We start from the raw sequence: 16,736 nt of genomic DNA, 5'->3' as shown, positions 1-16,736 counted from the left end.
CCGTGAATGATGGGTTGTGTTGTCAAATTTCGAGGTTGGGGGGCCTGTAGTTTTGTTGTTTTGTCCGCTGCCCTGATGCCATCACTCTTTTATATATATAGATAGATTGTTCCAATGGGGAAACTTCAGGGTCTCCTTTCTCCCTCATTGTTAGAGCTATCAGGATGAAACTTGCTACAGTAGAGTCTCACTTATCCAAGCTAAATGGGCCGGCAGAAGCTTGGATAAGCGAATATCTTGGATAATAAGGAGGGAATAAGGAAAAGCCTATTAAACATCAAATTAGGTTATGATTTTACAAATTAAGCACCAAAACATCATGTTAGACAACAAATTTGACAGAAAAAGTAGTTCAATACGCAGTAATGTTATGTTGTAATTAATGTATTTACGAATTTAGCACCAAAATATCATGATATATTGAAAACATTGACTACAAAAATGGCTTGGATTATCCAGAGGCTTGGATGAGCGAGGCTTGGATAAGTGAGACTCTACTGTACCTATGTAGGACACATTTATCACTGTTAGCCCACCAAGTCTCAGAACATTTCACTCATCCACTGATTTTTGGGGGATTTTTTAGATAGCTTGCGCGTTGTGTTTCTTCTGTTTGGATCCATTTCTTGGCTTGATTGAGATTTGGGCGTGTTGCACCGAACTGGGTCCCTCTCCCCTCTCTTCCTGCAACCGCTTCGTTTTGCGATAATTTGACGAAGAACTTCACCCTAATTAAATATTCAAATGCGGCTTGCATGTCACTGTGGCTTCCCGCGGCCGGGAATGATGATTAATTGTATTCCGAACCCGGGCGGCCACTGTTTGCCTCGACGCAGCCGTCGTTTGCTGATTGTTCGTGTGTCTTGCGTGCTGTTCGGCGCTCTCTTTTTTCCCCGCCTCCGCCCCTCTTTTTGTTGGAATTGAAACCCGTAATTGATATGCCATATGCCGCCAAGCTGCTCGCACATAACAATAGTATTTAGGAACTTGGGAGATTTTCATAAGTTGAGCCATGTTTCCCTTTGTTTCTATTTTGGGAGGAAAAGCAAGTTGAGTCTCCCTCGTCAGAAAGGCCTTTGTTGGAGTTGGGGATTTTTTTGGACTTCGGATGAAACATCTTGGAGAAGGGACCCAAGTCTGGAGATGAAATTAATTGAGGTTTCACATACACTTTAGACCAGGGGTCCCCAAACTAAGGCCCGGGGGCCGGATGTTCAATATGCAGTAATGTTACGTTGTAATTACTGTATTTACAAATTTAGCACCAAAATATCACAATATATTGAAAACATTGACTATAAAAATGGCTTGGATTATCCAGAGCCTTGGATAAGCGAGGCTTGGATAAGTGAGACTCTCCAAGTCACACCATCTCCTGTCTGCCCAGGAGGGAGTTTCTCATCCGGTGTCAGCCAGAAATTGAGTTTCCAGGTTTTAGCCTGCCACTTATGGACTCTTGCTTGCTGAGGTGTTGCTGTAAGTATCTCTGTAGATCTTAGGAAGCTGTTTCTTGATTTAAGTCGTTGCCATGCTGGCTAATATCCGAACAGAGGATGGGCAGGGGATAGGGTTAGGGTTTTTATGCTTTTTTATTCTATTATGTGGCTTCATTTGATGTGTTTTACTATGTCTGTTATGTTTGGGCTTAGCCCCATGTAAGCCGCCCCGAGTTCCTTTGGGGAGATGGTGGCAGGTATAAAAATAAAGTTATTATTATTTTATTATGACACAGCAAACAAGATAGATTTGGGCCACATAGTTGTGCCTCTGTTTGTAGTCTGTCTGTGTGATTTTCTTACAGCAACTGAGGATATGATCAAAGGTTTCATCAGTTTCCTTGCAGAGTCTGCATTTTGGGTCATTATTATTATTATTATTATTATTATTATTATTATTATTATTATGACACAGGAAACGAGATAGATTTGCTGGATTTCATATCACAAAATCACAAGTCGAACACTTCCCAAGTGTCTAGGACTGTGTGATGTATTTTCGGATGTTGCGTGCAGATCCCAGATGGGTGGCCTTTTGCAGCTGGCAGATCGTAATTTTGTCAATGCCTATTGTTTCCAAATGCCGGCTGAGATCTTTTGGCACGGCACCCAGTGTGCCCGTCACCACCGGGACCACCTGCACTGGTTTCTGCCAGAGTCTTTGAAGTTCAATCTTGAGTTTCTGATAGCGGCTGAGTTTTTCCTGTTGTTTTTCGTCAATGCGACTGTCACCTGGGATGGCAACATCAATGATCCAAACCTTTTTCTTTTCCACAACTGTGATGTCTGGTGTGTTGTGTTCCAGAACTTTATCAATCTGGATTCGGAAGTCCGACAGTATCTTTGCGTGCTCATTTTCCAATACTTTTGCAGGTTTGTGATCCCACCAGTTCTTTTCTGCTGGGAGGTGGTACTTGAGGCATAAGTTCCAATGGATCATTTGGGCCACATAGTTGTGCCTCTGTTTGTAGTCTGTCTGTGCGATTTTCTTACAGCAGCTGAGGATATGATCAATGTTTTTGTCGGTTTCCTTGCAGAGTCTGCATTTTGGGTCATTATTATTATTATTATTATTATTATTATTATTATTATTATTTTATAATTCAACATCCACCTTGAAGCCACACAGTGTTGAACTATGACAATGATGTCTCATTTCTCTTCCTTCCAAGGCACATATCTCTGACGCTCCCTGCCAGCTTTCGAGGGAAGGGGCAAGGCACGCGGCCAGACTTTGAGTACCAGCACTCCAACTTGTATGCCATATCAGGTGAGTTGGACACCATATCATTATTGTAAATAATGTATCTGATTTCAAAGCCATACCGGTGACTCTCACTTGCGTTGAGTATGCATTGAGGACCGTGACAGGATAGATCCAACCCAAATGTACATTGCCTTCTGTGAACTGCATTATCGTTCTTATGTTTCTTGTTTCCCAAGTGCCCTGAGTATACGAGGGTTGAATGAAAAGTAATGCCTCCACCTTCATCACTTGGGTTTGGATGAAAATAGTTTAATAAATCAAAGGCAGACCAGGACTGCCATCTGTTGAGGAGTTACGAAGGTGGAGGCATTACTTTTCATTCAACCCTCGTATATACACGATGCTGGGCCTCTCTATGAAGCAAATTGTCTTAAGGACTCGCCTGTGGCCAAATATCACTATTCTCCAAGGCAAGATGCAATGTATTCCCATTCGAAGTGCTTCGAAGTAGATTTGTGGGAGTTCCATACAATGCAAGACTTTGCCCATGTAATAAGCAGGATGTTTAATGTATATATCACATCTTATTATCTCTATTATTATTACTATTATTATTATTATTATTGATACACAAGAAGATTAGTATTTGTTTGTTTATTTACTGTATATACTCGAGTATAAGCCTAGTTTTTCAGCCCTTTTTTAGGACTGAAAAAACACCTTCTCGGCTTATACTCGGGTGAGGGTCCTGGTGGGCTTATATTCAGGTCGGCTTATACTCAAGTATATATGGTATATTTATTATTTTTCTCTATTATTATTGGTATTGTTACATTTATTATTTTACTCTATTAATTATTATTATTACATTTATTATTTTACTCTATTATTGTTGTTACTTTTACATTTATTTTACTCTATTTTTATTATTAATACATTTATTATTTTACTCTATTTATTACATTTATTATTTTACTGCATTTATTATTATTATTACATTTAGTATTGCACTCTATTATTATTAAAAGGATACATAAGCACATTTACATTGAAGAAGATGAAAATAATGATTTAATCAGAGTTGAACAGTCTTATCTTAAATTATAGTTTGATGTAAAGATTCAGAAACATTTAAACTACTGAGGCATCAATTAATGTAATTTTATTGGTATCTCGGCTTATACTGGAGTCAATGTTTTCCCAATTTTTTTGTGGTAAAATTAGGTGCCTCGGCTTATATTCGGGTCGGCTTATACTTGAGTATATACGGTATTTACAGTATTTATATTCCGAAAGAAACTCAGGGCGGATCACAATGCAGATATACAGTAGAGTCTCACTTATCCAACATAAACAGGCTGGCAGAATGTTGGATAAGCGAATATGTTGGATAATAAGGAGAGATTAAGAAAAAGCCTATTAAACATCAAAATAGGTTATGATTTTACAAATTAAGCACCAAAACATCATGTTATACAACAAATTTGACAGAAAAAGTAGTTCATTACGCATTAATGCTATGTTGTAATTACTGTATTTACGAATTTAGCACCAAAATATCATGATATATTGAAAACATTGACTACAAAAATGCGTTGGATAATCCAGAATGTTGGATAAGTGAGACTCTACTGTACATGGCAAACGTTCAATGCCATTAGACATACGGCACATACAGACAGACACAGAGGCAATTTAACATTTTTCCAGCTTCCGGCTTCATGAGGGTATGCTCGATTGCGGCCACAGGGGGAGCTGTTTCACCGTCCACTTGTGACACCGAGTCCTTGATGGAATACTTTCTCATTCTTCCCCAAACTGCTGGAATTTTTATGGTGTCGTAAATTAGTTAAATTAGCCTCCCAGCATAAAGCAGTACCTAATTTTCCTACTTGATAGATGCAACTATCTTTCGGGTTGCTTAGGTCAACAATGAGCTGGGCTATATTGAATGGTTGGGCACTCAATCCGATGTGGGCTGGTTTTGAACTCATGACCTCTCTGTCAGTAGTGATTTATTGCAGCTGGCTACTAACCAGCTGCGCCACAGCCCGGCCTTTGCCTGGTAATCAATGTGATGCTGACGGGACGGTAATTGTTCGGGTCATATTTCCGCTCGTTTCCAACTCCATTAGACTGCTGGAGTAAAAACGAAAACTGACATGAATTATGCCACGGTGATATCCCATCTATTTAGAAACCTACAACGGCAGCACTGAACCCAAAGATTACTGTTTGAATGGCCCTTTCATTAAGGTACACGAGTTAATGCCATGTTCTTCGGTTATAAGTGTCACTCACCATTAATATATTTTAGTTTTTTAAATATATATACAAGAAAAGGAGCAGAAAAACAGCCGAGGGCCTTTTCGGGAGGCAGGGGGCTGTGCCGTGTTGTCAATTCACGGCTTGTTTCATTTGTTTGCCTTTGAGAAGTCCCAGTTGTTCTGAACGAGACCGAAAGGAAAAAAAATTAGAATGCGTTCCCCATCAATTCCAATACAACGATGTTTCCAGGGAGCTACTAAGGAAATTAGAATGGCGATTCCATAGTTTGTTTAGCATCACGGCTGGATGGCCATCTCTCAGGGGTGCTTTGAATGCGGTTTTCTTGCTTCTTGGCAGAATTGGGTTGGACGGGATGGCCCATGAGGTCTCTTCTAACTTCTGAGTTGTGGCAAAATGTTGGTCCAGGCATCCTCAGAGGTTGTGAAATAGCAAAATAGCCTCGAGGGTCACATGTGGCTATATGGGCACGGACCACTCCCAATTCAATTGCTCCAGTGCAGTGAAGCACCGAAACAATAGCCTCTACAACTACTTGTTACTATAGGAGTTAATAAGAGGGTTGAATGAAAAGTAATGCCTTCATAACTCCTCAACAGATGGCAGTGCTGGTCTGTGGCAGGTCCTGGTTTGTTCAGTAGACTCTCCTCTACAGTTCCATTTGGTGGGAAGCCTTAACATCAAATGGTTGTGTTGTTAAAGTGCAAAGTATAGAACCCTGCGCAGACGGGGAAGCCTTAGCACTGAACGGTTGTGTTGTTAAAGTGCAAAGTATAGAACCCTGCGCAGACGGGGAAGCCTTAGCACTGAACGGTTGTGTTGTTAAAGTGCAAAGTATGGAACCCTGTGAAGACGGGGAGGCCTTAGCATTGAACAGTTGTGTTGTGAAAGTGCAAAGTATGGAACCCTGCGCAGACTGTCGGTCAATGTCACTTAAGCATCGTGCAGTCATTGAATTCTTGACAGCAGAAGGTGTTGCTCCAAAGGAGATTCATCAGAGAACGCAAGCTGTTTATGGGGATTGTGTTGATGTGAGTCCTGTGCGTCGTTGGGCAAGTATGTTTAAAGCTGTTGAGGTGGGAACATCTGACAAAGAGTTGGACGTCCTGTGACAGCAACCACCGAGTTTCACAAGCAAAAGGTTGACAGATTGATTTAGGACGAGCGTCGTATCACTCAGAGAGAAATTTCAAGCATAATTGGCATTGCAGAAGAACGTGTGGGTCACATTATTGCTTTGCTTGGCTGTCGGAAGATCTCTGCACAATGGGTCCTGTGAGACGCCGGTTGTGGAAACAGAGTGTTGACTTCTCCTGTGACGGCTTTAGAAATTTTGTTCATTGTTGGCAGAAATGTATCCAAAGGTCTGGTGATTATGTGGGAAAGTGAATAGTGGTAGTTAAAGAGCACATTCTAAGGTTTATTTCTGTGCTTGATTTATTAAAACATTCCCATACAAACGAAGTAACGAAGGTGGAGGCATTACTTTTCATTCAACCCACATACATGCTACTTTCCACTCAGTTGTAGCAGAACACCGTGCCTCAGTGCCACGTGCGGCCATGCGGACACATGCTGCCCCCAGCTTCATTGTGGCAGAATGGTGAGAGGAATGGATGGAGCATCAATAATGGACGATCTTAGTAGGAATGGAGTAGCAGATTAAACCGCTGAGCTGTCGAATTTGCTGACTGAAAGGTCGTCAGTTTCAATCCGGGTAGCGGACTGAGCTCCTGCTATTAGCCCCAGCTTCTGCCAGCCTAGCAGTTCGAAAACATGCAAATGTGAGTAGATCGATAGGTACTGCTCCAGTGGGAAGGTAACGGCACTCCATGCAGTCATGCCTATGGCCACATGACCTTGGAGGTGTTGAAACATGCGAATGTGAGTAGATCAATAGGTACTGCTTCGGTGGGAAGGTAATGGTGCTCCACACAGTCATGCTGACCACATGACCTTGGAGGTGTTGAAATATGTAAATGTAAGTAGATTAATAGGTACTGCTTCAGTGGGAAGGTAACAGTTCTCCATGCAGTCATGCCAGTGGCCACATGACCTTGGAGGTGTTGAAACATGCAAATGTAAGTAGATCAATAGGTACTGCTTCAGTGGGAAGGTAACAGCTCTCCATGCTGTCATGCCAGTGGCCACATGACCTTGGTGTTAAAACATGGGAATGTGAGTAGATCAATAGGTACTGCATCAGTGGGAAGGTAACAGTTCTCCATGCAGTCATGCCAGTGGCCACATGACCTTGGAGGTGTTGAAACATGGGAATGTGAGTAGATCAATAGGTACTGCTTCAGTGGGAAGGTAACAGTTCTCCATGCAGTCATGCCAATGGCCACATGACCTTGGAGTTGAAACATGGGAATGTGTTATTTTGTCCAAAATATTTTGGACAAAATAACAATGCACTTAAGAGGAGAACCTTTAGAGAACTTTGTAAAGGAATGGCAACCAATGATCCAACATTTCAATGTAAAATTAATCTAAAAATGTACATAGAGGAAGCTAATAGACTGAAGGCAAGGAGGAAACGGATATAAATTTGGATATTATAATATAATATTATTATATATACTATACAAATAGAAGCCTGTGACCCCTTATTGTAAATATATTGTCTAAGAAATTATTATGAAAGACTAATAGATGAAAGTATTGCACCGTATGCAACAAACACCTGCAATGTATATACATTTGAATGAGTGAAAATAAATACAGTAGAGTCTCACTTATCCAAGCCTCGCTCATCCAAGCCTCTGGATAATCCAAGCCATTTTTGTAGTCAATGTTTCCAATATATCGTGATATTTTGGTGCTAAATTCGTAAATACAGTAATTACAACATAACATTACTGCGTATTGAACTACTTTTTCTATCAAATTTGTTGTATAACATGATGTTTTGGTGCTTAATTTGTAAAATCATAACCTAATTTGATGTTTAATAGGCTTTTCCTTGATCAGTCCTTATAATCCAAGATATTCGCTTATCCAAGCTTCTGCCGGCCCGTTTAGCTTGGATAAGTGAGACTCTACTGTAAACATTATATATTTTTTTAAAAAAAAGAAACATGGGAATGTGAGTAGATCAATAGCTACTGCTTCAGTGGGAAGGTAACAGTTCTGCATGCCTTTACCTTAGGTAGGAATATTGAGTTCCCCACCATTGTGGTCTTAGAATTTTCTGCTCAAATCCATGTGGCTTCTTGCCTTACCAAAGTTTGTCTTATCCAGGCGACAACATAAAAAACAGAGCAAATGTGGCAGAGGGCAAACATTTTTACCCTGGGAGGAGCGATAATAAAGCACGGGCGTGTAGCAGGTTCCTGAACGGAAGTGGAAGGAGGGGGATTATTTATAATAATGGAAGTCAAACAGAAGGGGGAATAAGTCACTTTAAGGGCGCGTAAATTTTTACGACGGCGCATAAACCGTCCCAGGCTCGTCTCGTCTCTCCCCTTCTGTCCCCACCAATAACGGAGACGGCTGTCGTACATAACAGGACGGGGAGGTCTGGAGGATTGATCCGGACCACGTTTGTATATCCTGACGGGGAAAAAAAGGTTGGCGGCTGACAGGTGGCCGGGTTTTTGCACTGTATCAAGCCATGTGGGGGCTGTCAGCCCCGGGCGGGCGGCCTTGTTGGGATTGATGGATGGCCTGCTCTCTTGATTAAACCTCCCGTCACTTAAGAAACAATAAGCTCCGGCATGGATCGGAGAAAAGGGAACCTCATGGCAAGGTGTGGGTCTAGAAAAGTGGGGTGCATTTTTACCTATGCGCAAATGTTTGGGTGCTGAGCGCAGGGTGTATTATTTCTTTAAAGATTGCATGTATGGGATCCTGTTTCTGCCAGGGAGGAGATCAATAAATCAGTTTTACTGGTAGGTTAATCAACTTGAGCTTGAGTTGATTAATCAGAGGACTGAGTTTATGTGTAATAATAATAATAATAATAATAATAATAATAATAATAAAAAAAAAAGGCCACCCTGCTGGGATCTGCACGCATCATCCGAAAATACATCACACAGTCCTAGACACTTGGGAAGTGTTCGACTTGTGGTTTTGTGAAACGAAATCCAGCATGTCTATCTTGTTTGCTGTGTCATACAACATCGTTGTGTCAATAATAATAATATTATAATAGAAGGAAAATTCTCACAGAACAAAATGGAACAGATGGAAATAACAACTGAAATGATCAGCAAACGAGTGCAAAAAGTCAAGAACTGGACATCGCCTGGTAGTGATCAACTTCATGGATTTTGGCTCAAACATCTGATTAGTTTACATGTAAAAATGGCCCAACAATTCAATGAGATGCTGCAGAAAGGAAGTATCAGTGAATGGCTAACAACTGGAAGAACATACCTGATACAAAAGGATCCAGCAAAAGGAGCAGCACCAGGAAACTACAGGCCAATAACGTGTCTGCCCACTATGTTTAAACTACTGACTGGCATCATAGCTGACAGAATTCAAGACTATCTTGAAGAAAAAAACATCTTGCCAGATGAACAGAAAGGCAACAAACTGAAAAGCAGGGGCACAAAAGACCAGTTATTGATTGACAAAATGATTCTGGAGAACTGTAAGAGCCGAAAAGCTAATCTTCACATGACGTGGATTGACTACCAAAAGGCCTTTGACTCACTCCCACACAGCTGGATCATCAAGTGCCTGGACGCCATCGGGATTTGTAAAAATGTTGGCACTTTTATTGAAAACATGATGGAGCACTGGAAAACTGAACTGTTTGTTGGAAATGAAAGCTATGGACTTGTCAACATCAGGAGAGGAATTTTCCAGGGAGACTCATTGTCCCCTCTGCTTTTCATTAGTGCCATGATCCCTCTGTCAACAATCTTACAAAAAACAAATCTCGGCTACCAAACATCTAAGAATTCTAACAAAATTTCGCATCTGATGTACATGGATGACCTGAAGCTGTATGGGAAAACGGACACTGAAATCCAGTCTTTGACCAACACTGTCCGAATTTTTAGCACTGATATCAGCATGGAGCTTGGTTTGGACAAATGTTCGACAGTGGCATTGAAGAAGGGAAAAATCATTGAAAGTGAGGGCATAAATATGCCTAATGGCCAAACAATAAGGTGTCACCAGCCAGAGGCCTATAAATATCTGGGCATATTACAGCTGGACAACATCAAGCATGAACATGTGAAAACTGTAGTCAGCAAAGAATACACACAAAGGGTCAGAAAAATTCTCAAAAGCAAGCTCAATGGAGGCAACACCATCAAGGCCATAAACATCTGGGCCATACCTGTCATAAGATATACTGCTGGCATCATAAACTGGACACAGATGGAACTGGACAATTTGGACAGAAAAACAAGAAAACTCATGACCATCCATCATTCACTGCACCCTCGCAGTGATATTGACCGGCTATATCTGCCTAGAAGATCAGGGGGCAGAGGACTCTCTTTACAAGTAAAACAAGCAGTCAAAGAAGAAGAACATGCCCTGGCAGAATACGTAAAGCAAAGTGAAGAACCTACTTTGATTGAAGTCAAAAATCAGAAACTCCTCAAAGCACAGCAGACAAAAAATCAGTACAAGAAAACCGCACTACAAACTAGAGCTGACATCTGGCACAACAAAACATTGCATGGAAAGTTCCTTGACAAAATTGAAGGAAAAGCTGATAAGGAGAAGACCTGGCTCTGGCTCACGAATGGGACCCTGAAGAAGGAGGCAGAAGGCCTGATCCTTGCAGCCCAGGAGCAAGCCATGAGGACAGAGGCTTCAGGCCAAGATCGAAAAATCAACTGATGACCCAAAATGCAGACCGTGCAAGGAAACCGATGAAACCATGGATAATATCCTCAGCTGCTGTAAGAAAATTGCACAGACAGACTACAAACAGAGACACAACTACGTGGCCCAAATGATTCATTGGAACTTATGCCTCAAGGACCACCTCCCAGCAGCAAAGAACTGGTGGGATCACAAACCTGCAAAAGTATTGGAAAATGAGCACGCAAAGATACTGTGGGACTTCCGAATCCAGACTGACAAAGTTCTGGAACACAACACACCAGACATCACAGTTGTGGAGAAGAAAAAGGTTTGGATCATTGATGTTGCCATCCCAGGTGACAGTCGCATTGATGAAAAACAACAGGAAAAACTCAGCCGCTATCAGGACTTCAAGATTGAACTTCAAAGACTCTGGCAGAAACCAGTGCAGGTGGTCCCGGTGGTGATGGTCACATTGGGTGCCGTGCCAAAAGATCTCAGCCGGCATTTGGAAACAATAGACATTGACAAAATTACGATCTGCCAACTGCAAAAGGCCACCCTACTGGGATCTGCACGCGTCATCCGAAAATACATCACACAGTCCTAGACACTTGGGAAGTGTTCGACTTGTGATTTTGTGATACGAAATCCAGCATATCTATCTTGTTTGCTGTGTCATAATAAAATAATAATAATAATAATAATAATAATAATAATAATAATAATAATAATAATAATAGGATCTGCGCATCATTCGGAAATACATCACACAGTCCTAGACACTTGGGAAGTGTTCGACTTGTGATTTTGTGATACGAAATCCAGCATATATATCTCTTTTGCTGTGTCATACTATGTCTTTGTGTCAATAATAATAATAATAATAATAGCAGATACCCCAGAGGTGGTTTTGATGAATATGGACTACTGTGCAGTTCACTCAAGGCCATTTACAAAGCAGCAAGTCCCAAACTGAATGCCAGCCCTTATTTAAACTCCACTCGGACTGCTAGGGAAAAGCACATTATAGTTTTCATAATTACCTTGAAATCTGCTTAATCGCCGTTCTTTGTGCCCCGTCGATTTCCATGGGAGTTCCTAGTACGTGCCACTGGGCACTGGACGGCATTCTCTTCGCAAAGCTGCCACGTTGAGGTGTGCGGATCCTCCATCAAAAGTTTCGGCTGCTAAACGGATGCACGTTTAATACCTTGGCAAGCTTTTGTGGCGAAGTTAACAAGCAGCTTGTTTTCAGGGTAAAATATGTTAACGGTCCCGATGGGACGCAGCCGAGTCTGGCTTCCAAAAATCGTCTTGGCGAGGAACAAAAAAGCTGCTTGAATCGCAAGATGTTCTCTTCTCTTCGCAATCGGAGGGACGCAAAGGTTTTCAGGAAGTTTTACGGAACAGTCGAAACCTCCTTGAGCCACTCCTTATAGGAATTCACTAGCTGTGCCCAGCCACGCGTTGCTGTGGCAAAGTGGTGGTGGTATTGGTTAAAAGTTGTTGTGGAATTTTTATTTGATGTTATTTGTATTTTTTTAATTAATTTTATTGTAACTTATCTTTTTTATTTATTATATTTTATTATTTTGTTGTATTATTTTCAGTTATTTTGTTATAGTATTTTATTGTATTAATTTTTTAGTGTTTTTAATTATTTTTATTGTGTTATTTGTATTTATTTTATTTTTTATTCTTTTATTAACACTGGGCTGAGTGGGTTGCTAGGAGACCAAGTGGGCGGAGCTTAGCCTTCTAAGTGGCAGCAATTGGATAAAAACAATTATTGCTCTCCCTCTAAGTAGGACTTTATTTTTCTTTTCTTTTTGTTGTATCAACCTAGAGGCATGGATGATGGGTTGTGTTGTCAAATTTCGAGGTTGGGGGGCCTGTAGTTTTGTTGTTTTGTGGGTCGCCGTGATGCCATCACTCATTTATATATATAGATGGCTTCCAAACCTTGGGACCATCTGCCCTCGTAGCAGTTCGAAAACATGCAAATATGAGTAGATTAATAGGTACCGCTTTGGCGGGAAGGTATCGGTGCTCCATGCAATCTTGGCGACATGACCGTCGGGGTGTCTACGGACAACGTCGGCTCTTCGGTGTAGAAAAGGAGATGAGCACCAACCCCCAGAATCGGACTCAACTAGACTTAATGTCTGTACCTTTACCTTTTTAGACCAGAGATTCTCAAACTGTGCTCCGTGGAGCCCTTGGGGCTTTGTGGATAATAGTGATGGGATTTTCAGTGCTATGCTGCATTCTGCCTCCTCCTTATGGAAAATGAAATTGGGGCAATAACACATCCCTGTTGCAAATCTCTTGGGACAAATAGGTGGACAAATGTCAGCGTGCTGGAAGAAGCAAAGACCTCTAGCATTGAAGCGATGCTCCTACGTCATCAACTCCGCTGGACTGGCCACATTGTCCAAATGTCCAATCACCGTCTCCCAAAGCAGTTATTCTACTCCCAACTTAAGACTAGATATCAGAATATTGGTGGACAGGAAAAGTGATTTAAAGATGGGTTTAAAGCTAACCTTAAAAACTGTGGCATAGACGCCGAGAACTGGGAAGCCCTGGACGTTGAGTTCCTTAACTGGAGGTCAGCTGTGACCAACAGTGCTGTGGAATTCGAAGAGGCACGAATGGAGGGCGAAAGGGAGAAATGCATCAAGAAGAAGAAGGTGTGACAAGCCAACCTTGATCAAGACCACCTTTCATCTGGAAAACCATGTCCTCACTGTGGAAGAACATGTGGGTCAAGAATAAGGCTCTATAGTCACCTATGTATCCATCGCCAGAACACTACACTTGGAAGACCATCATACTTGGACAAAAGAGAAATAGATAATATAACAGAAATGGGTATGGGTAAGAAGAAAATAAAATATTTGGGAGTGATTATACATAAGAATATGGGAAAGATGATGGAGATTAATTATAAACAGGCATGGAAGAAAATTTCTAACAATATGGAACATTGGAAAAACAAAAATCTGAGCACCTTAGGGAAAATAAAAGCAACTAAAATGTTCCTGATACCTAAATTACTATACTTATTCCAAGTTCTTCCACTGGAAATTAAACAAGGACAATTAAATATTTGGAATAGGATTATCAAGAAATGGATCTTAGGAGAAAAGAAATCTAGACTACCAAATAAAATATACTTTACACACCAGGAAGATCTGGGGTGGGGCATCCCAAATTTAGAACTATATTATGAAGCGTTCCAGATAAAACCATTATTCGAAAATATGAGAGAGAAAAGAGATAAATGGTTTAAGATAGAGGAAGGAGTTAATAAGAGAGAGGCAAGTTTTGGAATTTTTACAAGAAATTTGGAAACAAGCATTAAAAGAACAAGAGGCCTCAGAAAATTGTCATTAAAAATTTGGAAAAAAATGGATATTTAAATGGATGCCAGGAATATCAAAATGGACCCCAATTGAAAGCCTTTATGAGAAGGAGTTTGATTCCGGCTGGTGGAGAGAAATGAAGGCCAAAGGATACTATAGGATTAAAGATTTATATGATATGAACGGCCATCTTATCCCCATAAACAGAATAATAGATAAGATGGGAGATAAAAATTGGATTAAGATATTAGGACTATGTAATAAACTGAAACAAGGGAAATATGGAGAATGTATAGTTAAGGAGAGTATGATGGATACTACACTTGGTATCCATCACTCCAAGAACTTCATGTTATCAATGGATTGACCTGGTCAACGTTATGGTAGACCAAAGAGTTGTTGGGTCCATACCAAGCAAAAAAGGCATGGCTTGGATGGGAGGACCTTTCCAAGTACCTTGGAAAGCCAAGGTGGTGAAGATATTGTTGTGACTCAGCTGGAACCTCAGATTGACTCTGATGAGGATGATGGGATTCAGGTTCACAATCAGGTTCAAAATGTCCCTGTTGTAGAAGATGAGGAACAGAGGGTGCAAGTTCATTTTCCCACAGCAAGGAATGATGTTGATGATACTGAAACTAGCCAGGTGCAAGTTGACTTGGAAAAGGAGGACAGTTCTCAGTCTGATAATGAGGCTTAGCAAACTAACAAGCAGGCTGGCCTTGATGAAACAGGTTCCTTAGATCGAGCTGACCGTTTGGAATTCAGGGTTCAGAGGAGTGTGAGAATTGCAAACAAGAGGGAGGTTAGAGGCCAGAGAAATGCTTTCATGCTTTGCAAAGGGTATTAAAGCAATGTGTTTGGAGACAAACCTTTGTCAAAGCAACTTTCGTTCAACCAAGAAGCAAGCTCTCGTTTTCTTGGATTATCTTGCAGCTTTTGTGTTCATGTTCTTGGGACTTTGTGATGCTTTATTGGGACTTTGTTTATTCCTCGTGATTTCTTGAATTATTCTCTAAAGGCGTTATTTTGTAACAATCTTTTGGAACTTTGCTTTTGCTTTTAAAGAACTTTTTATCTTCTATCTATATATATATAAAAGGGTAATGGAATCATGGCACCGGACAAAACAACTAAACTAAACGCCCCACAACCTCGAAAATTGACAGCACAACCTCTCATCCACGCCTCTATGTTCATACAACAAAAAGAAAAGAAAAATAAAGTCCTAGCCACAGCAACGCGTGGCCAGGCACAGCTAGTTTTCTAATAAATTAAAAAGACTTTAACCTGTGTGCAATTTGGTGTATACAGCATGGTGAAGCTAACCTGTGGTGCGACAGATATCAACAGGACCAAGAATGACATGCTATAAGTGGATCACTCCAAGAACTTCATATTGTCAATGAATGACCTGGTCAACTATATGGTAGACCCAAGAATCTGTATGGTAGACCCAAGAGAAAGATATGTTATATCCTTCACCTAAGAAAGATATAACATATAATATATAAACATTTCTTGGGGCTCCATGAGAAACTTTTGCTTCAAAAAGGGGTCCACGGCTGGAAAAGTTTGAGAACCCCTGATCTGGACAAGAGACTCCTATCAAATTCCGCTCCATTGTCGTCCCACCATTACACCCCCCTCTCAAAGCCTTTCCTTTTAGATTCACCTGTGTCTTTGAACTGTCTCCAGGGAGTTACTGACTTTAAAAGAACTCTCACACAATACAAAAGGCGCCGCCAACTGAAGATGAAGATCTCGGCTGCCTTCACTATAAAAAAAGAACATTAGGTCCCATAGATTAGACTAGCGATGGAAGAGATCTGTCAGCTCCCTGAAAAGAAGCTCATTATTCCCCGGATTTGTCTCAGCATTATCTACGAGACAATGAATGATGCCAGACGCCTTTGTTATCCAGAGAGCGAGCTGGTGTTCATCTCTCTGGCGTGTGCCCTGCCTCCACCCACCCACCCTTTTGCTCTTCTGCAGCTGCTTCGTATGCGCCTGGGATATTTCATGTACTGCAGATCAAGTGATCCACTGATAACATGGTGTACTTATAGCATGTCATTCTTGGTCCTGTTGACATCTTCACCATCTTGGCTTTCTAAGGTACTTCTCCTACCATCTAGGCTATGCCTTCTTTGCTTGGAACGAATCCAACGCCTCTTGGGTCTACCATAAAGTTGACCAGGTCAATCCATAACATGAAGTTCTTGCAGTGATCCACTTATAGCATGGCATTCTTGGTCCATTTGATATCTTCACCACCTTGGCTTCCTGAGATACTTCTCAATTCATTGATAACATGAAGTTTTTGCAGTGATCCACTTATAGCATGGCATTCTTGGTCCTGTTGATATCTTCACCACCTTGGCTTTCCAAGTTACTTCTCATCCCATCCAAGCTATGTCTTCTTTGCTCGAAATGACTCCAACAACTCTTTGGTCTATCATAAAGTCGACCAGGTCAATTCATTGATAACATGAAGTTCTTGGAGTGATCCACTTATAGCATGACATTCTTGGTCCTGATGATATCTTCACCACCTTGGCTTTCAAAGGTACTTCTCATCCCATCCAAGCTATG

General features: G+C 41.0%; 1 protein-coding gene across 3 annotated transcripts in view; it reads left to right on the top strand.

Moving 5' to 3' along the window:
• Positions 1–16,736, top strand: part of mvb12b (multivesicular body subunit 12B) — a 101,559-nt gene that overhangs the window by 46,432 nt on the left and 38,391 nt on the right. For all 3 annotated transcript variants that reach the window (XM_062959847.1, XM_062959848.1, XM_062959846.1), the window contains exon 7: positions 2,669–2,766. In XM_062959847.1, the coding sequence (XP_062815917.1) occupies positions 2,669–2,766 (98 nt within the window). The remainder of the gene's footprint in view (positions 1–2,668; positions 2,767–16,736) is intronic.

Source organism: Anolis carolinensis, unplaced genomic scaffold (genome assembly GCF_035594765.1).
Source record: "Anolis carolinensis isolate JA03-04 unplaced genomic scaffold, rAnoCar3.1.pri scaffold_7, whole genome shotgun sequence".
Classification (NCBI taxonomy): domain Eukaryota; kingdom Metazoa; phylum Chordata; class Lepidosauria; order Squamata; family Dactyloidae; genus Anolis; species Anolis carolinensis.
Note: the sequence above shows the minus strand (reverse complement) of the source record. Positions and strands in the feature narration are given on the sequence as shown.